Source organism: Hermetia illucens, chromosome 4, assembly GCF_905115235.1.
Source record: "Hermetia illucens chromosome 4, iHerIll2.2.curated.20191125, whole genome shotgun sequence".
Classification (NCBI taxonomy): domain Eukaryota; kingdom Metazoa; phylum Arthropoda; class Insecta; order Diptera; family Stratiomyidae; genus Hermetia; species Hermetia illucens.
In genome coordinates this window covers 57,150,654-57,176,345 of record NC_051852.1, presented here as the reverse complement: position 1 = coordinate 57,176,345, position 25,692 = coordinate 57,150,654, and the positions used below count along the sequence as shown (strand labels likewise).

At 41.6% G+C, this 25,692-nt stretch overlaps 1 protein-coding gene across 1 annotated transcript in view; it reads right to left on the bottom strand.

Moving 5' to 3' along the window:
• Window positions 1-256: 256 nt before the first annotated feature.
• The window catches only part of LOC119655077, a 109,784-nt gene continuing 84,348 nt past the window's right edge, over window positions 257-25,692 (bottom strand). Inside the window, exon 3 of the mRNA XM_038060776.1 lies at window positions 257-299. Coding sequence (XP_037916704.1) covers window positions 294-299 — 6 coding nt within the window. The 3' untranslated portion in view covers window positions 257-293. The remainder of the gene's footprint in view (window positions 300-25,692) is intronic.

The following is a 25,692-nucleotide window of genomic DNA, read 5'->3' as shown; positions in this document are numbered from 1 at the left end:
CTCACGCTGTTTCTTTCAAAGAAACTAGTCGACCAATAGATGAATTAAGGTAGTATGTAGTACAGTGTGACGCTCGAAATTTTAACGATGATTCATAATATTTTTGAATAAGAAAATAATACACGATTGTTTTCAAAGTTTAATATAATTTTGATGGAAGCTTAAAATATTACAATAAAATTGTTTCTTACTCAACTTGGCATTAATCAATGTATATTTTTATGTCCAAACTAGACCTTGAAAAAAAGTAGTCTCACTCGGGGATGCCCTTAGTCTTAGTAATAAATTTCTTTCTACTTCTTCTCAAATATGCAAAAAAAAAAAAAAAATTAAAATTACAAAATGGTAAATTCTTGAAAAAAAAATTGAAAATCGGATTTGGTATGTTAAAATGTTTAAAAAAAATATTCTTAGAAAATTAAATTTTTTAGAGATTCCGCATATTGGTATAGGTGTCAAGAGGAAGAGGTTAAAATTTCAGATAAATCGGGTAAGTAGTTTTTTGTGAGTGCTTCCCCGAAAATATTTGAAATTAAAGGGCAAACCACATTAGAAGCAACTTTGTTTTATTACATAGATCGTTAACATAGCTATCCCAGAATATAATGCAAAATTTCAGATCGAAATTCGAGTTTATTTAGATTTTATGATGGTAGAACCCAGCGATTATCGAACGCTCAGGAGATTGGCCGCTTTATGTCCTTATGTAATTTTATGTCGCTAGTATATTTATAATGACGTGGCGTTAGTCCTTTGTATTTGTAGTTGTTGTAATTGTATTTTGTTTGTAATTAAGAGTGATAAATGACCTCATATCCGAAAAGAGATTTTTCAAACAGTTTTTTTTTCGAAGGTGATTTTCTGCAAACGACGTTCTTCACATTTGCGGGAATTCTAACTCAAAAAGTAATAAAGCAATTATTATGAATATGAACCATAATTTGGGACAATATCGTATTTTTTAGGGTACTTTTTTTGCATTACTTTAAAGGAAAGTGGTGAAAATTCAAAATGGTTTTCAACAGCTGCCAAACTCTTGATTTTGATTATTTTCACCCGCATTAGGGTTCATTTTCTTGAGAAATAAGTTTGTAATATAAAATTAAAAGCCTTTTGGCTTCACATAAAAATGGGAGTCGCTGCACATCCCGCAGTTGCAGAACTTTAGCTACGTCCTTCATTGGAATAATGTCGCGTATCTTTTTTATTTTCGACTTAAATAATAAAAAAAAAATCTCAAAAGTTCTTCAGAAGACGAGTAATATAATGTTTAAATTTGATTGAATTCCAAAAATTTTTGGCACTAAAAAAAATTCTAAAAAGCACGTAAAAACAGAGTTTGCAGTTTTCTTGGCTAAGAACCCAGGTTTCCGAGGAATACATAAGGACTGGGAAGATCATTGTCTTGTACGGTAAAAGCTTTTACCCTATAGAGAGACGTTTCGAGCGGAACAGTTTTTGTAAGCTGAAATAGGTTCTTCATCGTCATAGCTGTTATCGGTTGTGTTTTTTGACCCTAGATAGGAGAAATTTGCAACGCTCTCAACGTTGTAGTCTAATATCATCATTGTTTTCGTTTGACCAGAGCAATTCGATGTAGTTCGTTCTTTCGGTTTTGGTTTTGGCGCTGGCGTTGCCACCATGTACTTCGCCTTGCCTTCATTAATGTGCAGCCCAAAATCTCCCGCCTCCTGTTCGATCTGGGCAAAGGTAGACTGTACATCTTGGGTTGTTATTCCAATGATGTCAATATCGTCAGCGTAGGCCAGTAGTTGGGTGGGCTTCAAGAGGATGATACCTCTCGCATTTACATCGGCGTCGCGAATCAAGGGCTAGGTTAAAGAAGACGCATGATAGGGTATCCCCTTGTCATAGACCGTTGTTGCTGTCAAATGGCCTTGAGAATTATCCTGCTGCTTTTATTTGGCCTCGCATATTGGTCAGGGTCAGTCTAGTTAGTCTTGGCCGTGTACAGTTTTACCCTGGCGGCTTTATAGTCGATGAAAATATGCTACAACTGATGTCCATATTCCAACAGTTTCTCGTCGTTTGCTACATAGAGAAAATTCACACTTTGAGCATCAGTTGATGAACCGCTTGGCGTAATTGGTCGCCCCCATATTTAAGCAATTCGTTCGTAATTCCATTGGATCCTGGCGACATATGGTTTTCGAGCCGATGAATTGCATGGACTGTTTCTTCCATGCTTGGTGGTGGCAGCCTTTGTCCATCGCCTTCAGTTGGCGGGACTCTCCGATATTTTGGTTGTTGTGTAGGTCATTACTCGGTATGCGGCATTCTTTCCTTCCATTGCTAGCTTACATTCATCGTCAAACCAGCCGTTCCGACTCTTTTTGCGCCTGGGGCCAAGTATCTTTGTGGCCGTATCAATGATAACACCCTTCAAGTGGTTGTGCAGATCATTTGTTGATTCTTCATTTCCAGGACATCTGTTGACTGCGGTTATTGCGGCATCCATTTCCCTTTTATAGATGTTGCGGAGCACTGTGTTGTGGATGGCTTGAGTATTCACTCTCACCTGTTTGTCAGAGCGGATTGTAGGTGGTGTCCTAATTCGAGCCCGGAGCACTATGCTAACGAGATAGTTGTCCGAGTAAATATCGGCCTCTCTTTATGTTCTTACATTTATTAAGGCTGAGAGGTGGCGGCGTTCAATCAGCACGTGGTCAATTTGGTTGAAAGTGGTCCCGTCTGGAGAGGTCCACGAATGTTTGTGGACCGCTTTCCCCGTAAACCAGGCACTTCCAACAACCATTTCGTGCGATACTAATTAATGCTAACTGAATAATCCGCAGTCCTTTATCATTGGTATTCCTATGTAAGCTATGGGAGCCGACATATCGCCTGAATACGGGCTCCGCCCCTACTTGACTATTGAAATCTCCAAGTATGATTTCGATATCATACTTGGTACAAGCTTCGAGGGTCCGCTCAACTGCTTAGTGGAAGCTATCCTTCTCCGACTCTGCAGTCTCCTCTGAAGGGGCGTAAACGTTAATGAGGCTTATATTTCTAAACTTGCCTCGCAAGCCTAGAGTGCATAGCATTTCGCTTATATTTTCAAAGCCGATAACAGCAGGTTTCATTTTTTGGCTGACTAAGAAACCTACTCCGAGTACATGGTTTACTGGATGGCCACTATAATATATGGTGTAGTGGCTGTTCTACAGGAAACCGGTCCCTGTCCAGCGCATCTCTGGCAACGCTGTTACATCAGCCCTATATTGGGACAGAGTATCGGCTAGCTACTCAGCAGCTTCATCTCTGTACAGGGAGCGACCTAATCATTTGAAAGTTTTGGCGAAGATGGAGGTGTACTTTGCCTCCTTGCAATTATATAACCTACAACTGGAGTGTACCTTTTAGTGGAATTCCTGTTCTTAAGATATTTCCAGCTAGTAAATTAGAACTAGAAGAATGACTACAATACTTCTGCAAGTATCCCTGCTTCCCGGCAGAATAGACTTTCTTCTAATTCTTTGTGGCCCTTACGTCTGTTGTTTCCTCCTTGATCTGAAGAAATTAGACTATGAGATACTTTTATGGTAGTGCTCTGAATATATAAATCAAAAAGTTGAAAATCGAGTAGTGCATCTAGAACTGCGCTGGATGCTTGCAAATTGCACTGGTGATACCAATACATACAGTTCCTTGCAGTGAGGCGATTATAGTGAAAACTCTTTTACGTTGAGATTAAGGAGGTTCATGCAAAAGGGGATTGTACAATTTTTTCACTGAATATAGTTATTTTGGGTGTCAAATGAAAGGTCTTGATTAGTGCTTTTCGATATCGGTCTTAGTTTTGGACATTTGTTGGAAAGGCGGGGGACGGGAGGGGTCGAAAGTGATGATTTCTTTAACGGACCCACTCTCAAAAACCGAAAAATCTGAAAAAAAATCATAAAGCTACCTCTATATGGTGTTCAGGCCTCAAAATACTCTTTATATCGATATCTGCTCAAATTACGTTAATAATAGTATTATATATAACCATATTTTTGGGGAAATTAAGTAAAAACCCCACCTCCCCCCCTCTTAAGTTTATCCTAGAATTATAAAAATTTGTAGTAATACAGATTATAGTAGGAAGCATGTTATCCCCAGGTTTGATCAAAATGATAATATTACTAACAAAGTTACAGTAGCTCAAAGTTGACTTTACGGTGTAAATTTACTGCAACTAATTATCAATATCACACAAAAGTGAGTAGTCTGACATGCTTAGTGCATATACATACGGGGCTACGTGCAAATCGGATAGTTCTGCACTCAAATATACTCACAGAAGAAACAAACAAAACCTTCCATACCTGAAACACTGAGCGGACTTGTTTAAATAATACTGTCCCAGTTTTACATCGATTTATTGGTCACAATGTTGTGTTTCTACACTTCATTAAGCGGTCAAGTCATCGGAGTAAATTTCACAGTTCACATAGCAGTGGTTGGATCACTATACTATAAACAGCTCTAGCACACCCCCTTTGCGGCTGTCATCTGGAGAAATAAAGCCATAATGCCAGAAATTAGCACTCTCGCCTTTCAAGCATGCATATACCGATCTGTCTGGGGAGAACATAAATTCAGTGAAGCTTATAAAATCCACGTTTCAGGGGTGGCTTGATTGCTCAAGCGCGTCGCGAGTGGATACAAAAGCTGGCTTCTTACCATTTGGTGAGTATATCGGTAGTTTACATGTTAATATTTTGGACACTTTTATTGTAGTCGTTAACTACTACGAGCCCTTTCCTTTACCGATCTGTTGGCAGATTCTGAATCCGTGTTACCGTATCGATATAACTATATTCAGAAAGAAGGGAATCGGGAAGGTGTTGATTGCGATGATTTTATTTTCCTCGAATAGCGCAGTTTTCATGACAAGATACAGAAGAAGGAACATCCCGAGATGTTCAAACTGTCTTAATTCAAGTGTGTAGGCAGTATAAGAGGGGGACATTAAAGAAGGTAACATGAAGTAAATAGTGGCAGTGTAAGCACCAAAAACCAAGTCGGGAAACCGGATGCTGGGGGGTCAAGTATGAAAGGTTTTGTTGATCTTTCATGTGTTCGGCTACGCGATGGTTTCATTTATACGTAGCTCGTAGTGTACACATATACGTTGAACGTGTCCGATATTCAATTCTATGTGATACTGACATTTTATCTCTGTGTCTGGGAATGGACCCTCAATTTAAATCACCCTTTTATGACCTCATCACTCCTTCGTTTCGCAATTGGTTTCAAAATTAAGACCTAATTTGGAAAGTACGAATCGAGACTTTCCATTTGTTTATTTTCAGCAAAATCATGAGAAGGAAACAACAAAATATTTGTCATATCACAGATTATTTGAAAACAGTGAAGATAGAACATTTTACATTTTTTTAATCCTATAATACTTACGGAAGAAATTTATCAGTGATATTGCGGCCGTTTCGTTGTGGTTTAAATCTGGTAGAATTGAATGCTGTACGTGGGTCGTCGAATCCGCATAGATGAAAATGATTTAGTCTCCAAAGTCTACATGGGCCATATCTATGGCAGAAGAAAAAGACAGACAGGTCCTGTTTCAGATAAGGTATGGACGTACGTCGGGACGCTAGGTAGTTACTAGATATATCGAATGGGGGATCTCAAGACAAAACTGATATGTTTGGAATTACTCAAATGGGAGGCTTAGATCAGACACAAGCTGTTGCACGATTTAAGATTATGATGAACCGTTTAGCAAAAGTAATTAGTACTGGGATTTTGAGCCTCTGTGCAGCTAGTTTACTCATTTTTTAATTGGGTTTTGTGTCTTTTCCTTGGCCACTTTGATTTATGTACGAGAGATATATAAACACGTAAAGTACATTCGCGATTTGGAGTAGCCCTTGATGGGGATTTCCCGATTATCTCTATTTTACACGCGTTTTATTCAGAAAGTGTAATTTGATGACAATGCGAGGATTGTGTTGAAAATTTTGAAACTATAAATCTTCATGCTTCGGATTAACAATGGCCAATCACGACGGTCACTTAGACCATCAACCAAGATTAACTATGAGGGCTGAGCTATCTCAAAACTTAAAGGAAAAGTTTCCAATCGACGTAAGCTTGGGGGAATTTGGCAGTTCACATTGTACTTTGTGAATCACTATACCATAACCAGCTCTGGTACACCCCCTTCTCGGCTGTCAGTCTTTTCAGGTTCACAGTGTTCAGTCCGCTTCGCATATCGGCATCAGATCAGTTGTGACATCATCATCCTTCCGCTTGTGTACATGTGCTAGCCACGTTCTGGAATATGGAAGGGTTCTTTTGACACTTTAGCTCTTCACAAGTCACTTACGAGGTTTGCCGAAACTTGCCAATTTCGCTGAATAGCTAGATGATGCGATTGAGAGGATACTTTCTTTAATTGCGTGTTTTTATTATAGCTAGATCCCTTAGTTTGTATTTTATTTTCAAATTACGTTAAATTTTGTTAATGACATAATGGAAACTGAGTTTCAGAAAGATCCCCCCATATTCCTGGCTGACGTGCGCTACGTGCGAGGCGATCTTTACGGTCGATTGGCAATTATTCTTAGATTGTGAGATAGCTGAGCTTTTGTGGTTGATTGTAGCTAACGCATATGATCATTTGGCCATATCCAATTCATAGAGCCATTTCATTTTTTTCCATAACATTATCAAGTGAACATTATAATACTCATTCTGATAAGCTACGAAAATAAAAACATTTTAAAAAATCTTAATGAAGCTCCTATAAAGAGGTTTTAAAATACAGCTTATCCCGATATCTATAAAAATAAAGCGCAAAATACTGTAAAGGAAGTTTACTGGAATCCTCGTCCTAAGTTTAGTAGTAATAATAAAGATAATAATGATATCGAGGGAAGTTGAACCACGTCCTGAAAGTACGTCTATCTCCTTAGAAGTTATAGTGTATCTATTAGGCACAGTATGTTGATCAAGCCTATAACAGCATTTTGAGAAGTTTCCCACTTCAACGTGTTTTAGCCTGGCATGGCATTACGTATTCTTAAAAGTGACTTAACCTACCTTGTACAAGTATGATATGATGATGGTAGTTAATCCTTTAACCCGTAATTATTCGTACTATGACCCTATGATTCTTCTTGGTGGCTTTTAAATAATCCTGTGAGCGTTTGGGTTCGCATTCTGAACTGCTCCATTCCCGATTCGTCCAGTGTAGGTTCTTCAAACGTTCGTCTTCTTCAGCTATGTATATTTAATTTATTAAGGCATTACCATTCCAGTTTGGAGTTCACTTGGTAGGATCTAAGTACCTTGATAGCCCCTGGTTTCAGTGAGCATCGTTATAGTTCCTTTGGAGGTTAAAGTGGACATATTTTTCAATTACGTTTTCCTTGAATCAATAACCAGTGCACTCACTCCCTCTGTCATCTCTTTCGATTTAGGCAGCTATTCGCATCACTAATCCCTTGCAGACAATCTGAAGACTGCTTTCCTTGTCTACATCTACATGTTAAGATGAAGGGAAGCCAATTCCAAGAGGACCTTCAGGGATACCGATAAGAATGTTCTAATTACCCAGTGAATCATAGAAGTTAGTGTAGGTAACAGCTATCCGCTCAAGTAATCATTGACTTTACTGTTGTAGTGTATATGCAGCTCAGTATTTTCGTTGTGCATCATTATCTATTTCCTCCTGTGGACAGATAGATCATCGAATTGCATGTAGTTTTCCGACATATGTTACTATATCTGTTAGCTGATAGTAGTTTCGGGGAGGGGAGGGAGTCGGGAAGTTAGTTCTAATTTAGTTGTCCAGCATTTTGCACTAGTTTTCGTCTGGAAAATTTAGGGCAAAAAGGATCCTTTTTACCCGGCCAGATCTTTGTTGTGTCTTCCTTACCACCCTTAAAAGAGATCCTAAAATTATTTCTAGGTACGGAGTGTTGGGAGAATGCCATCTACTTCGGGGAATTTCAGTGGTTAAAAAGTTTCCACTGCCACAGAGGAGTAAAGATTGTTGCAAAAATTCAAGGCATCCTTATGGTCGGAACAGTGAAAATGCAAACCCGTCTATTATTCAACGCGTTTTACATTTAAATTTATTGCGATATAATTTCAAAATCACATTAAAGTGAATAGGCCCGACATAATAGAGTCCAGTACGCTGCGCCAAAGGGATTCTAAAAAGTATTTGAAATGCGTTCCCTGTGAGTTAATAATAATAATCGTTGGCGAAACAATCCATATTGGATAAGGCCCTTGAGGTGTGTTAGAACATTTCATTCAAGACCATAACAGTACACTATAGCACACTGTAGGAGGCAATGTGGTCAGCACTGCGCTCGGCCGAGATTATTACCCTGATTTGACTAAGGGTACTCATTCACAGCTGAGTCGACTGGTATCCGACTTCACATCACGAAACAAATCTCACTGCCACCAGATTCGAATCACTATTTTCCATATGACAGCCTCCCTGTGAGTTGGGACTTAAAAATATGCGGAAGGTCTTTCCTGCTTGCCGTAAAAGGCCACTTAAAAGTAGAAATTTCTCGGCGGGCAAATTGCAAATTTTGAAATTTTATTGCAACTGAAACATTAACAAAGCCTCGGATAGAGGCTAACCCCACGTCCTAGACCATTGGTTATCGAAGACGGACTGTGATTTTTTTATGAAATGTCTGCACACTTTTTGACAACGGTATCGACGGTTCCGAAATACTCTCTTTCTCCAACCCAAGCAAGAATTCGGAAGTAGCATGGTGGGACTCAGGGGAGTACTCCTCTTTCCCTTGCGGAAAATTTATTTTTGTACTCTAGAAACCGAGTGAGAGCAGACGCGGATCCGGTGTGGGATTGTTACTGGCGACTACCAGAAGGTGTGCCTCTTGATCTGGCAGTTGACATCACATCACAATTGTACAATCCAATGTATCAACGAATGCTCCCGATATAGTGGAGAAGGATATTTTCAATGAGCAATTGGGTTCAGTTCAAGAAGGGTTTCTTAAAGGTGATATTGGGATCGTGTTGGGTGATAGGTAGGGTCTGACAACACCTTACTCGGAAATGTGGTGGGGTAACACAGCCTTGGCGACCGAAACGATAATGGTGTCAGGTTTCTGAATTTTAGCAGCCTTCATCGCCGCGTCTTCGTTACTTCGTTGGTGAGCTGCAACCCCAAGTTCAACATGGACTGCTTACATGATTCAGCTGTCGCTCGGTAGAGAGATCTACTTTATCGATCGGACGGCAGACACTTTGAATGATCCGCCTGAGAATATCGGTGAACGTTGTACTGCATTTAAATATAATCTTTTCTCGGAAGCTAGTCATTGATCCCATTTCGAAGAGGCGACATGGTTGTTCGCTGAATCGTGGAAACGGATCGATGAAGGGAATAGATTAAAGGCGTTATTGGTCACTGCTAGTAATGGCGAACGAGACACGTTCAATCTCTGTTATTGTATGAAATCTCAGGGAGTTCAATGTAGTGTACGCCGCGACAGAATGGAATTCGTTATTGCGCTAGTGCGAGATGTGGAAGCAGCTGCAGATAGTAATGATTTCCGGACTGTATAGCCCACCATGAAAGAACTTGTATGTGGTTGTAAATTATCCACTTGTCCTGGGGGAGATGGTAACGGCCGACTTCACATTTAAGGTGACATGCAACAGCGGAGGTGCAAGGAACACTTCACCATCTTGCTCAATTGTATCACATTCGGCAAACTTCCGCCTCTTCTGAACCAAATAGCTAGTCACCGTATTATGCAGATACGGTCTGCTCTTCCAAATAGAAGAGGAAACATCTCGGCCATCAATGCACTCAAATGAGATAAAGCCACTGGACTCGACGGAGTTATTTCTCGCCGCATCTGCAGTTTATGCAGATCCGTTACTTTCATTCTGGGAACTCCAGACCTTTTCAACAGAGTGAAGGAAGGTGCGCGAAATTTGTTTAGCCGCTGTAATTTACAAGAAGGAAAGGGTAAAACGCCAACGCCGAATGGTGATTTTAAGAGAAACTAGACTTTCAAACTATGAAATGGGTGGCTGAATCAATAGATCGGAGGAAGTGATACCAAATTCTTCTAAATTGAGAGACAAATATGACTTTTCACTTCACATTTGCAGGAGGAATGAAGGTTCACCGCTGAAAAATCAATATTTTTTAGGGAAAGCCACTGAACACAGGTTAAACGGGTCACAAATCGTGTTAAAATTGCAACTTAAAAAACATCGAGTGCATTAGATTTAAAGCGCGGGTAGAAATGTGAAATAGAAAAAAAAGGCCAACAACCCCAGCATATATCTTCTCACCAAACTATCAGATTCATCATCATCATCAACGGCGCAACAACCGGTATCCGGTCCCGGTAGGGAGCCCAAAATTCTTCGGAGGATTCTTCTCTCGAACGCGGCCAAGAGTTCGCAATGTTTTTTGCTAAGAACTCAAGTCTCCGAGGAATACATGAGGGCGGGCAAGATCATTGTCTTGTACAGCAACAGCTTTGACCCTATGGTGAGACGTTTCGAGCCAAACAGTTTTTGTAAGCTGAAACAGGCTCTGTTGGTTGACAACAACCGTGCGCGGATTTCATCATCGTACCTGTTATCGGTTGTGATTTTCCACCCTAGATAGGAGAAATTATCAACGGTCTGAAAGTTTATATCTTTATATTTCCCGTTTGAGCAGTGCGGTTTGATGTTGTTGGTTGGTTGGTTTTCGGTGCTGACGTTGCCACCATATATTTTGTCTTGCCTTCATTGATGTGTTGCCTTCATTGTCTTGCGCCGCCTGCTCGATCTGGATGAAAGCAATTTGTACGTCTCGGGTGGTTCTTCCCATGATGTCGATATCGTCAGCGTAGGGCAGTAGTAGGGTGGACTTAAAGAGGATCGTACCTCTTGCATTTACATCAGCATCACGGATCACTTTCTCGAGGGCCAGGTTAAAGAGGACGCATGATAGGGCATCCCCTTGCCGTAGACCGTTGTTGATGCCGAATGGTTTTGAGAGTGATCCTGCTGCTTTTATCTGGCCTCGTACATTGGTCAGGGTCAGCCTAGTCAGTCTTTCGTCGGGATACCGAATTCTCTCATGGCTGTGTACAATTTCACCCTGGCTATGCTATCATAGGCGGCTTTAAAGTCGATGAATAGATGGTGCAACTGATGTCCATATTTCAACAGTTTTTCCATCGCTTGTCGCAGAGAGAAAATCTGATCTGTTGCTGATTTGCCTGGAGTGAAGCCTCTTTGATTTGGGACAATGATGTTCTGGGCGTATGGGGAGAATTGCTGCACTGTGTGATATCTCTCTTTTTATGTATGAGACAGATAATACCTCTTTACCAGTTGTCAGGCATTGATACCCTGTCCCACACCTCCAGTACAAGTTGATGAACCACTTGGTGTAATTGGTCGCTTGGATATTTAACCAATTCCATCGGCTCCTGGGGACTTATGATTTTTAAGCCTGGTTCTCCTGTACTTGGAGGTGGTAACTCGCCGATGTTCTGGTTCTTGAGCAGTACATCTATCCATTGTTCCAATATGCCCATTCTGTAGGAAATCAGATTTCCCTCTTTGTCTCGGCAGGATAAATATCGAGGTGTGTAAGGCTTCATCCTGCTGGCTTGGTTGGTAAAACTTACCCACTTGGTTTGGTTGCTTCAGTGTTAATTCTCACCTGATTGTTAGAAAGGGATGCTGGGCGGTGTTGTGGTTCGAGTTCGAAGCACCATGCTAACGAGATAATGATTCGAGTCTATATTGTGTTCTGACATTCATCAAGGGTGAGAGGTGGCGGCGTTCGATCAATACGTGGTCAATTTGGTCGAAAGTGGTCCCGTTTGGATGTATGGATGTATGTTTGTGGACCACTTTCTGTGCAAACCGGGTACTTCCAACAACCATTTCGCATGATACTGTTAATTGAATAATATGCAGTCCGTTATCGTTTGTATTTTGAATTAAGCTATGAGAGCCAACGTATCGCCTGAATACGGGCTCCATCCCTACTTGGCTGTTAAAATTCCCAAGTATGGTTGTGATATAATATCTGGGGCAGGATTCGAGGATTCATTCAACTGCCTCGTAGAAGGTATTCTCCGACTCTGCAATCTCCTCTGTAGGGGCGGGAATGTTAATGAGGCGGTTTCATTTTTTGACTGACTAAGAAACCTACTCCGACCACATGGTTTACTGGATGGCCGCTATAATATATGGTGTACCGACTCTCTAGGAAACCAGTCCCTGTCCAACGCATCTTCTGTAACGGTGTTACATCAGCCCGATATTGGGACAGGAGCCCACGTTCCATGAGAAAATGCGCAAATCGTTATTCCTTTGTCATTGCCGGGTTCGTCGTTGTAAAATCCATCCCGTCCTCGGCTCCTGTTGTGGCTTCGTAACTTCGGTTTTCCGTGTAGGGTTGTCAGTCCTACCCAAACCCCAACCTGGAGGACCACTTGGTACAATTTGTCCCGCTTTTAGGCGCGGGAGACTCGCCTTCATCCTTCCCCGTCTGCAGCTTTTCGACGGACGTAGTTGCTATTGACAGGATCTTGGTGCAAACGATCCCTCAAGACTGAACTGCAACTTAGAGGTGCGTCCATCATGATATGCGAAGTACATTCTTATTAAATAATAGTGTAGAAGTGAGAAAATGGCGGTATTCATATAGCATGTCAAAAGAAAATTTTGGTCTCGTTCAATATTATTTTTTGACTGGAAAGCAAGAAATTTGGGTCGTAATCCAACTGCAATGTTTGGGGCAATTTAGCAGTGTTAGTGTGTATGCAAATGGTCGACAGTATCTAGTAATAACCGACTTAAAACTCGGAAGGTTGAAAATCGGATTGGGTAAATTTCATTTATTTGCCTAGAGCGGGAAATTCCGGTTACTCTTGCTTCATTGAACAAGTTCAAAAACAAAATATCTTAGAGCTACACGTACTACATGTAAGCATTCAGATACGTTAGAACTGCAATATACTTATATATCCTGAATATTCACTGCAAGCTGCTAAAGAGGGCTATTAAATTAGAGTATTTGCTGTTAGTGGACATTGGATTATCCCCCATTTTCCCACAACTGGAAAATTGAATGATCGATTACACACTCCGAAAGGATTAAAGATGCACGCTAACAGCCGTTTATTGTGTACAAATACAGCATCAATCACCCGTTCATGTTTGCCGATTGAATCATCATGGACATTTTAAACCACCACCATTCACCCTGGCAGTCGATTTTCCGGACACGAAATCGTAGAGCCAAACAAAACTAAATGATTGATTGCCGCCAACACTCGGTTTCAATTGGTGGCTGCGGAAAATTGCTCCCAAAACATTTGCATGGGAACGTAACGAACGGTCCTGGAACGCGTTAATTGATTTCGAGTACTTAAAAATATCCGACGCCCCGAGCGAAGGACGCAAACCCAATAATTGAAAGTGTGAAAATTGCCTGAATTCCTGCCGCTTGAATTTCCTCCCCCAAAAATTTGCAGAAATGCTGTTTTTAGATAATCCCATGTTAGGTCAAATTGAATTACTTGTCGAAATAGGAATAAGACATCAGACAGAATAAAGGCCTACCGAGGAGCGAAGGGAATAGGAAAAACTCCTAGAGCATGTTTAATAATCTGTTTTGCTCCTGGGCAAATTGACTATTCCTTGAGGATATTTGGTTTTCCTTTTGTCGCATGAGCCCTATATGTGGGTGTAGATAGGTGGTACCATTTCGACGATTCGAGTTCGCAAAAGGTTATCAGGAGGCATCTACTTTCGTAAAACTTGTCAATCCAATAAGCACCCTCTCTGGCTTCATTTGGATAAGGTCACAACTCGTCCGAACGTCACGATTGAGGGGTGGCAGCTCTGCTCTTCGACTTTTGTCTGAAGGATGGCCAAAAGTTCAAAGGTTACACAGTACATTGTTTGTCATCAGAATCAATATTTGCTTCCTGCGTGATATTCGTCTAATAAAAAATCAATTGGATTACGTTCGTCTGGACCGTATGCTTTCCTCCTTCGTCGACTTTCAGGTCAAAACAGAAAAGCACCTCATACGCCTCCCCCGCTTGGATAGCACCGCCATAGAGCTATGATCGCCTCCGTTCTCACCGCATTTAGACCTTCCAATAAAATATAGTTCGACTCGATATCTGGAGGTAACTTTAGAATGCCGTAATTAAATTTGTCAACATGCCCGTGATGACGCTGCTCCATTGTTGCGGAACGGCCTGGCTAACCACTCTATCCAAGTTCTAATTTAATTATCAAGAATGGAAAGTTTGACCAAAATACAATGTAGTGGGACGAGAAAGTAATCGAAGTTGATTAAAGACTATGGAGGTGAATTTGTTTATTTGTTCTGCCGTTTGGTCGGATTCCAAATCGGTTTTCATTAAGAGAAAATTAATTTAATAGGAAGTGGTTAGATGGAGGAGTGGATTGCGGGAATCTTGTCCAGCAGATACTGAATGGAGATAAACGTACTTACTATTAGGCGATAGACTGTTATATAAGGAAGACTGTATGTTAAATATGGATGTCTACGTAGCGAATTGATTTGTTATGCCCTTCAAGTATGAAGGGGTTTGAAGATTTTTTATCTAAGAATAAGAAAAAAACAATCAGGAGATGGGTGTCGACCATCGGCACATTGCAGGCAGCAGCAGGTGCGCGAAACACATTGCAACCCAGAACGGAAATCGTAGATCAGATTGATATAAAGCAACATCAACCACTGCCAGGTGCCGCAGGACCTACTCTCGGAAACCATCCGCGATGTGGCTATAATTAGTGATCCATATGGAAATCGCTGTGGTCGCATTTGGGTCAAAGACCAAACGGGGCAAGCATCGCTAAGGTTTATGGAGAACAAACCTTCCAGGAAATAGTGATGCATCTGAAGGATGAATTCTTCAGAGCCAAAGTGTGTAAGCAACCCAACTATTGGTAGAACAATGGAATTGCAAGTTTGTGAGCCGCATGCTTCCGAAAGGCTTACCCAGAGGATTAAGGGAAAGCTGGGTACCACTGGTAAAAAGGAGCAAACAGCTGCGGAGCGGCTTAGAAAGGCCAGGAGGAGTAAAAAGAACTGCTTCAAACAGAATCTAAATAAAAGACAGTTGATTTCTTCCTAAAACGGGATAGCTTATTTATTTGTAAATATGTACAGTACCTGATCTGGTGAGGAAGGGCACAACTTGTGCCCGAGATACGCAGTTGCAAAGAAATAACATATCCCGTTTTAGGAAAAACTCAACAGATATTCTATTTAGATTTTATCATAAAACGAGGATAAAAGCGACAAAATTGAAATTGATGATTCAAACAGTTGTACGGCATGACGGTATAAACCCTTGGGGTGGGCCTTACATGGCGATGATGAAAAAACTGTCAAGATCCATAATAGGAGGAGCCGCGGAAAATATGTGGTATGATCGTTGACACCAAGGCTTCAGGTTTGGGTCGTATACCTAACAGAGCTTTCAAGCTGGCAGTGAAGACTAGTCCTAAATTTTTCACTAACATCCTCGATCCATGGCTAAAAAAGGAATATTTCTTGCTCAGTGCAGCAAAAGTTGGCATTGGTTCCTAAAATTAATAAACCAGGTGAATATCGAGCATCATATCGTTCGACCAGCTTGCAGGATGCAATGGGGAAGATGCTGCAGGGAGTCATTCACTGCAAACTGCCATCATCGAAAGCAGCAATGGTTTGTCAGGGCGCTGGTTTGGACTTTGGCTGACATAGGTGTTCCTGGTTGGGGGCATGTTCCTGGATATTTGGCAAAATTGTTCCTCTGGTACGGGACGTATCATCATCATTATCAACGGTGCAACAACCGGTATCCGGTCTAGGCCTGCCTTGATAAGGAACTCCAGACATCCCGGTTTTGCACCGAGGTCCACCAATTCGACATCCTCAACAACTGTCTGGCGTCCTGGCTGACGCCATCGCTCCATCTTAGGCAGGGTCTGCCTCCTCTTCTTTTTCTACCATAGACAGTGCCCTTATAGACTTTCCGGGTGGGGTCATCCTCATCCATACGGATTAAGTGACCCGCCCACCGTAACCTATTGAGACGGATTTTATCCACAACCGGACGGTCATGGTATCGCTCATAGATTTCGTCATTGTGTAGGCTACGGAATCGTCCATCCTCATGTAGGGGGCCAAAAATTCTTTGGAGGATTCTTCTCTTGAACGCTGTCAAGAGTTCGCAATTTTTTTTGCTAAGAACCTAAGTTTCCGAGGAATACATAAGGACTGACAAGATCATTGTCTTGTACAGTAAGAGCTTTGAGCCTATGGTGAGACGTTTCGAGCGGAACAGTTTTTGTAAGCTGAAATCTGTTGGCTGACAACAACCGTGCTTGGATTTCATCATCGTAGCTGTATCGGTTGTGATTTTCGATCCTAGATAGAAGAAATTGTCAACGGTCTCAAAGTTGTATTCTCCTATCTTTATTCTTCCCGTTTGACCAGTGGGGTTTGATGTTGTTGGTTGGTTGGTTTTCGGTACTGACGTTGCCATCATATATTTTGTTTTGCCTTCATTGATGTGTAGCCCAAGGTCTTGCGCCGCCTGCTCGATCTGGATGAAAGCAGTTTGTACGTCTCGGGTGGTTCTTCCCATGATGTCGATATCGTCAGCGTAGGGCAGTAGTAGGGTGGACTTAAAGAGGATCGTACCTCTTGCATTTACATCAGCATCACGGATTACTTTCTCGAGGGCCAGGTTAAAGAGGACGCATGATAGGGCATCCCCTTGCCGTAGACCGTTGTTGATGCCGAATAGTCTTGAGAGTGATCCTGCTGCTTTTATCTGGCCTCGCACATTGGTCAGGGTCAGCCTAGTCAGTGTTATTAATTTCGTCGATATACCGAATTCTCTCATGGCCGTGTACAGTTTTACCCTGGCTATGCTCAACTGTTGTCCATATTCCAACAGTTTTTCCATCGCTTGCCGCAGAGAGAAAATCTGATCTGTTGATGATTTGCCTGGAGTCAAGCCTCTTTGGTATGGGTCAATGATGTTGTGGGCGTATGGGGCTATCCGGTCTAGCAAGATAGCGGAGAATATCTTATAGATGGTACTCAGCAACGTGGTACCTCTATAATTGCTGCACTGTGTGAAATCTTCCTTTTTATGTATGAGACAGATAATGCCTCGTTGCCAATCGTCAGGCATTGATTCGCTGTCCCATACCTTGAGCACAAGTTGATGAACCACTTGGTGTAACTGGTCGCCTCCATATTTAACCAATTCGGCTGTAATTGGATCGGCGACTTATGATTTTTTAGCCGATGAATTGCATGGACTGTTTCACCTAAACTGGGTATTTGTCCGTCGTTTTCAGTTGGCGGGACTTCCAACTCGCCGTTCTGGTTGTTCAGTAGCTCATCAAAGTACTCAACCCATCGCTCGAATATGTCCATTCTGTCGGAAATCAGATTTCCCACTTTGATGAGCATCGAGGTGTGTAAAGCTTCCTGCTGACTTGTTGGTAAAATTGGCGCGCCTGGTGCGGTTGCTCTCTGTACTTTTCTAGTTCACAGATCTGTTGGTTCTGTTTTCCGTCTGTGAAGTCGCTTTTCCGCTCGACGGAGTTCGCGATAAGTCGCTGGGCGTGCCCGCGTTCTTTGGGAATGCGACATTACTCGGTATGCGGCATTCTTCCGTTCCATAGCTAGCTTACATTCATCGTCAAACCAGCCGTTCCGACTCCTTTTGCGACTGGGGCCAAGTATGTTTGTGGCCGTATCCATGATAACGTTCTTCAGGTGGTTGTGAAGATCATTTGTTGATGCTTCATCTTCAGGTCCTCTGTTGAATGCGGTTAGTGCGGCATCCATTTCCCTCTGTCGCTGATGGCTATGCTGTGGATGGCTTCGGTGCTAACTCTCACCTGATTGTCAGAGGGGATTATAGGTGGTGGTGTTGTTCGACCTCGGAGCCAACCAACCAGCCATACCAACTAGGTAGTGATCCGAGTCTATGTTGGCCGCCTATATGTTCTGACATTCATCAAGGCTGAGAAGTGGCGGCGTTCGATCAACACGTGGTCAATTTGGTTGAAAGTGGTCCTGTCTGGAGGGGCCCATGTATGTTTGACCGCTTTCCGCGCAAACCAGTTACTTCCAACAACCATTTCGTGTGACACTGCTAATTGAATAATCCGCAGTCCGTTATCGTTTGTATTTTTGTGTAAGCTATAGGAGCCAACGTATCGCCTGAATACGGGCCGCTTCCCTACTTGACATTTAAAATACCCAAGTATGATTTTGATATCATATCTGGGACAGGCTTCGAGGGGAGGGGGGGGGGAACTTGTGCGGGCCCCAAAAAGTACATCGACGCAGTACTGGGTCTTTTGTAGAATGTCGTGTATAATGAGGTGCTTAGTCTTCCCATTTTGGAAAAGGCTACAATTTTTGGCTCTGCAGATGACCTGGATGTAGTTGCTACGGTAGAGTACCCAGTGGGAGTGGTAAAGTAGCTGCTGGAAAGAGCTAGGCTGACCTTGGAGATGGATAAAATGGAAACGGTCTTAAAAACAGACCGTAGAAGGAGAAATACTGTGAAAGTGGAGATCGGTGGATGTACCGGTTATAAGCCGACCGTATATCTACCTACGGGAATTGCAAGTCAAAAAGTAGCTAGTGACATGGTGCACTTGCACATGTCCTTCCGAATATTGGCAGTTCTAAACACTGTTGAAGGTTGCTTCAAGCCGGATCCATTCTGCTTTGTGCACCACATGTATGGTTAGAGGCGCTTGCAAACTCCCAGAGAGGAATGCAGGTGAATTCGGTTTACTGGTTGATGGCTCAGAGGGTTTGTAATGCTTTTAGAACCACATCAGGTGAGGCAGTGCTGATGGTGGTGGGCGTGACGGTTTGGGGAAAGAAATGAATATCCTGTGTAATGCAAGTCGTATGGAGGCACACGGAGTGTAGGAATGTGACAAAGTCAAAGTCATATGATCTTTGACAAAATAGATGGAACGGGTTCACGAAGCGTTGCTCGACTCACAATCTAATTTGCAACAACAGCGTTGAGACCAGCTACCACAATATCTAGTTACTCGCGGGAGACGGTGGTTGCTGCAGACAGCATTTTTACCGCTGGTTGGGTGATTTGCCGAATTGTCCTAGATGCAGTGGCCTAGTGAAGGGTTTAGAACCACTAGGAGGGAGCGCAAGCCAAGAGAATATTGTTGCGGAGATCCTGAGGTCAAAGGGGAACTGGATTGCGGCTTCTTTGACAGTCGGAAAAATACAGAAGGTTTTGGTGGAGGAGGAAAAAGGGAAGAAAACAAAGGAATAGAAATACGAGTGCCTCAAGACAAACCCACTGCGCGAAGTAATACCTAAATAGTGGTCCTACGGGGCTGGGCCTGGAGAAACTGAGTGTTATTTTTGGTGATTGCCACACGCGCTCACTTTAGCTCATACGCTCATCTTCCTAAGGTTTTCCAACTCCGTATACATACAAAAAAGACATTTCTATATATAAGTATATTAAATGAAGTAAATTCACACGAAAAGATTACTTTTACCTATTATAATTTTATAAATAGTGGCAGGATTTACTCTAAACTTTTCACTATTATAAAAATAATAATAATTTTATGCATCCTAGGAGCATACAATTATTTTAATTTTTATAATAGTGACTGGCATTTCTAATTAATTTGAAATATAATAGAAATCGATGTGACTAGTATTTTGAGGTCTGGATGTCACACATGGTCGTCATTATGATTGTTGCAAACTTTTTTGGCTGAGAGTAGGTCCCTTTTCTAGCTCCCTTACTTCCCCACATTGCGGCATATGTCGGAACTAAAACCTGGTCTAAAATCTAAGGTGTTATTCATGAAAGTTTAAACAGGCCATGAGAGTTAGCAATTCTGATTGGCTAATATCCGGCAAGCCAAAGAGGCAAGCATAATGAAGACTTGAACATAATCAAGGCTAATATTCAACTTTGTGTAGCATGACCAACATTTTATTCTTCGTTTCAAGCGACCATGTTTTCCAATTTCGCTGCTTTCCTTGTCAAGTTCCGTCTACATCCTTTTGTTCCGGAACACTCTGTGCGAGAATTTTCTGCAAACTTCATAATCGTCTTTTCTTCTTTTTGAGTAAGACCATGGACAGTACAAAGGGGCGGAAGAGAGAATTGTCCAACTTAACTCCATATTCGTTAAAAGATAGTGGCAGACCGTAGTAACTTCGTTCTGCCGTCGAGAAACCCACTTCTCAGCACCGGAATCAACATGTGGAAACAATTAGATTCATTCTGCTTTTGTATATAATATCGCACCGAGATAGTGGTAAACACTTGAGTTTGGGGTTCGGAATTCACTCCAAGTATTCTCAGCTTGCTTGTAAAAGGAATAAAAGTTTCTAGGTTAGCATAGCAACCTGTAGATTTTCATTCTTTTTCTTAGTATCGAAATATTTGATTCGTCTCGGAGAGGGACAGACTTATTGCCCAAGTCCTTCGGCTGTCAAAATTTGGGGAAATGCATCGTATTCTGCTCCATGGCAAAAATAAATTTATCATTGCGTTGGTCATTTTTCGGTAGTTCTGTCAAGGACGTTGCTGTCAGGTTATAATAATGAACGCCTTCAAGTATCTTAGAGTACTTCATTCAAGACCATAACGGTACACAACAGTACATTGTAGAAGGCAATGTGGTCAACATTGCGCTCATCATCATCATCAACGGCGCAAGAACCGGTATCCGGTCTAGGTCTGCCTTAATAAGGAACTCCAGACATCCCGGTTTTGCGCCGAGGTCAATTCGACATCGCTAAAAGCTGTCTGTGTTCGTCATCGCTTCATTTCAGGCAGTGTCTGCCTCGTCTTCTTTTTCTACCATAGATAATGCCCTTATAGACTTTTCGGCCTGGATCGTCCTCATCTATACGGATTAGTTGATCCGCCCACAGCCACCGTTTTAATAATAATCGCTGGCGCAACAATCCAAATTGAATCAGGGCCTTGAAGTGTGTTAGAGCACTTCATTCAAGACTTATGTAGGCTACGGAATCATCCACCCTCACGTAGGCAGCCAAACATTTTCCGGAGGATTCTTCTTTCGAACGCGGCCAAGAGTTCGCAATTTTTTGCTAGGAACCCAGGTCTCCGAGGAATACATAAGGTCTAGACCAGTAGCTTTCTGCAAACTACAATTTTTATTTTCCAATGTAGATATATATTTCGGGAGCAACTTACCCCGTCCATCAGTACAAAGCTACTAAAACAATTGCGATTATACGGTTCTTTTATACTTAATCGCTAATTACTTAAATTACTTTAACATTGCTAATTGCTTGTCAATTACCGCGGCGAGTCTTATTAATTTTGAAGGGCCATTCCCTAAATCTGTGTTCAATAACCGCGTCCTGTCTTCTCTCAAAATTTCTAGACTATCCCAAGGGTCCAAGGTTGTCGTTCGGTTTATATGACGCCAGAGCTCAAGATTTTCCCGTTGAATGGTATGGGCTCCTTCGACTATGTGTGCTGCACTGATGATGTTATACCATTCAAAGGAAAAATCTTGAGCTCTTGCGTCGTATAAATCGAACGACAACCTTGCACACCAATAAAACCATGGTTCACGCCCTGGCGGGCTGTCATTTTCTTCTTGGAAAGATATTGAAAGCATTGATCAGTTTATTTGGCGTTTTTTTCATCGACGATGGCACCGAACATTATAACTCAAAAGCTTCTAGTGTCCCTTACGTGTCACCCGCGTGCTTCGGCACGCATTTGAAACGACATCGTTTCAAATGGACGTGGACGTGAAATATTTGGAAAGGTGAATATTTCCGCGGTCCGAGAATGGCCGACCAGTGGGTCACTCCGAAATCAAACGGTGCAGGACAGAGCAATGCAAATTTCTCGAGAAGTCATAAAGAGAGCTTAATCACATCTCAGTAGATCGACATCGATGGCATATAAGGCTAAGTGGCAACTACGAATATTGACCTTCCTTCGCAAGAGTTCGCAAGAGATCAACCGAAATATTAATTACATTTTTTCGTATTGTTGATCATCAATCAAATGTCCATCTTTTGTTCTGTTAGTCAAAGCTCGGCTATTATTTGCTACGTTTGAGCCCTGATGGGTTCGTATCAATTGAAGGTTGCCCCGTTCTAAAACCGTATTTTTTGTTTTAGTGAAATTATCGAACAATTTGCTTGTTGCTTCCAAATTGCAATTCGGGATTACCTTCGCCTTTGGGATGAACATAAGCTGATAAAGCACCAGTCTCACAGCCTTACACTGAGATGAAAAAACGCACACTGCTAAGCATATAGTAGCGTTAAATAGCAATGCCAGCTTATGCCCACTAAGACGTTTCAGTACTTAGCTGGGAATGCCATCGAGTCTTAGCGCCAGATGGTCAAAAGGTTGAGTTGTTTACAATACTTTCTTCCGTGTAAATACCCGGTTGGGATAAATAAGAAAAAGTGTTATACAATTTTCTGCACCCTAGCGGCGTCATTGGAACAGGCTCATTGTTGAGCTCTAAATGTTTGGGTGACCGGGACTCCATGGGTTCCAGTCAACGTCGTTCATTAGCCAGCAGTGCGATTTTTGCTTATTGACTTCGTAAGGAAGGTCATTCTTTGCCGTTCTGAATTCTGCCGATCTAGGGCTTTGGTCTTGGTTTCTCATATGATTTGCGATCTGCGGAAGCCAAAAGTAATTCCTTTGCAAATTGGTAATTTCTGCAGTCGCGACCACCGGGGTCTCCTTTTGGGCGATGCATTATTGTTGTAAGTTGATGTGACAGGACTCATCTTTGAGTCTTGCAGTGATTTAATTTCTAAATCCTTAGTTTATCGAAGTAAATTTTTCCAACTTTCCACCGACTACATATTGGCTTGATGTGAAGACATTTAAAATAGACTTCCACCAGTGTATAACCTTTCGGGACCCTCTATCGTTGACTGGAGGCACGAAAGATTCCATAGCAAAGGTCATGTTGAGAAATAGTACGGAAATTTAAGACAATGAATTCGGTCCAGACGGCTATGTTTAAGACTTCTATTCCTCAAAAGTCTAGTTGAGTCCCACTCCTTTTAAATAAGGCTTTAAAGTTATCTCCAAATAGGATTTTCCCACCCGAATTTTGAATCATAAAAAAATCTTTAAAAAAAGACTTAGGGTCGTGTGTGGTAAATGCTGGCTTTGTAGTGTGGGAATAACCTCTACGCAACAAAGCCAGAAGCATCCATCTCCCGGCTGTATCTCCATACTCATCAATTTAGGGCATCTCGAATCGGGATAGTAGCAGTGTTAGATGTGTCTGAATACCGAGATACTCCTTCTCTCAATGCTGTTCGTTGAAAGTAACAATATAACTATTCTTTCTCCCATTAGTTTGTGAAAAGCCACGACACACTGCTTGGCTTTTAAGTTCGACTGCTTTTGTCAGATAGATTCCTCCTTTCAAGGGTAAGTGCCGATTTCAGACAGAAAACAACCGTTTTCGTGCCCAAGGCGTTCTTGACTACTTTGCAGGTCGAGACCTGATCATTGGAGTCAAGTTGAAAGTGTAAAGCTATCGGAAAGTAATATAGTGAAGGTAACCACCACAATCTCCCAGAACTTCTCAATGCCTTTTGATGACACTTCAGCTAACCAAGAGTCAGGCTACACAAGTTGCCTTTTCCGTCTGGTAGTGAAGTCCTAGAGGCATAAAGGATCCGCTTATGAAACTAAATTAATAATATGAGCTTGAATTATTGAATTAAGATAAGTTATTGGTCTTTCTTCTTCACCCGGTCTCATTAAGTGTCCTGATTCGCGCTGTTCTAGCGAAAGCGGTACCTGGTAAACAATTTAGCGTGATGTAGCCCGTGAACACGAGCTTTTGGTTCCATCCACAAATTAAAATTGACGGCAGCTACGTATGGGATTTCCAGAACTCTGGAAAGTCTGCCTACTCTTCCCGTTTATTTTCCATCGACCAATAAATCTCTTGTGTTTGATAAAGGGGTTTAATATTCAAACGGGATTTGCTCGTATAAAGTATGTCAGTATAAATGCATGTACATACATATATGCTTGCCTGTGGTGTGAACATTTCATTTCTATGGGGAAAATGCAATAGCATTAGATAAATTTAAAAAAACTAATAGTCATAGCATACATATTTGAAGGAAAACCGGGCCGAAAACCTACCCGCAAACACCGCGTCCCGGCTAAACCTTCCTTCCCTTCTATCAAATATTTTGCAGTAAAATTCAGGACATGTACTTCGCACTAAATTCATTTGGGAAATTCAATTTATTTTCATGAGTGCTTTTCGCCGGTTGCAGACACATAGAGCACGATGAACTGTACACAAAAGTAAATCAAAAAGGGGAGAGGTCTCCAGGACTCTGTGTCGTAGGTTTTTAACTTTGAGGGTATTCGGGGAGACAGAATAATATCCCAATACCAAAATTCAAACCAATTGCGACCGAGCGGAAACGGTAGTCGGAAGTGGAATCTCTTCTTGCATATCTAATAAGGACATTATTCCTATGAGTCCTTTCGAGAGGATGCCGTTGTAGTGCGATCCGGGTGAGGATATCGAGAGGAGAGATTTCTATCTCTCCGTCAACTATAATGAACATAAAGTGAATGAAATGAAATGAATCAATGAATGGCTCACATCAAGTTCTCTTGAGATCGGTTTGGCTGCAAACATCGGTTCCAATGGATACTTTTTAAAGGCTTTTGCATTTTATCCGAGTAGTCGCCTGATGGGATTTTCAATTTAGTTGATTAAGGAGTATTGTTTCTACGGGAAAGACAGACAAGTGGAAATTTGTCATTGTTTGTTGTATATCAGTTGCTGCTCAGCTGCCTAGGAACAATGAAGCCAGAGAATACACAATCCTAAGCTTGAAATCTCATTGATAATAAACTCCCTGATGAAGTTATCATCAATCATGCGGATAATATGCAATAGTGGCAGTTGATTCTCAGAAATCATATTTTGTTTCATGAATATTCTTGAAAGTGCTTAATTTTTTTATACAGATTTAAATAAATTTATTTTATTCTTTTGGGAAGGCGATGTTTCCGGGAATTGAGCTGCTGTTAACTTTTCATTCAAGGTTTCAGGTTGAACTTTTTTCTGGTTTACAGATAGTTAGAGTTCTCATATAAGGTGACATAAAAATACTTGCACTTTGATTTATTGTGTCCTTTGGCGCGAATCAGCATTTAAACAAACGATTAAACACCTGCTTAGATACAGTAAAATAACTACTACGGGGGGTTTAATCTGCTTATAAATTATAATATGGATTTCCACTAGCGGTGAGGTCTCCATTTCATTAGATTGCTCCTCTCAGACCAGAGGTGAGACCGTGTTTGGTGAATTGCCTTTGTCCTGGACGAAACCGCACATTTTTAAAAATTGAGTGCTAGTCCAAAGCCGAGGAGTTCATAGGCCAAAACTATGGATGGAACTTTCTCCCCAGTATGTAAGTTAGAATCCCTCAAACCCTAACCAAAAAATCTGTATTGTATTATCATTGATTTCTGCCCATGCTGTACTACTGAAGGAGCATGAACTGTTTTACTCGGTTTAAAGGCTAATAGTCTGAAGAACGCAAACTCGGGTGGAAGTGTCATTAAA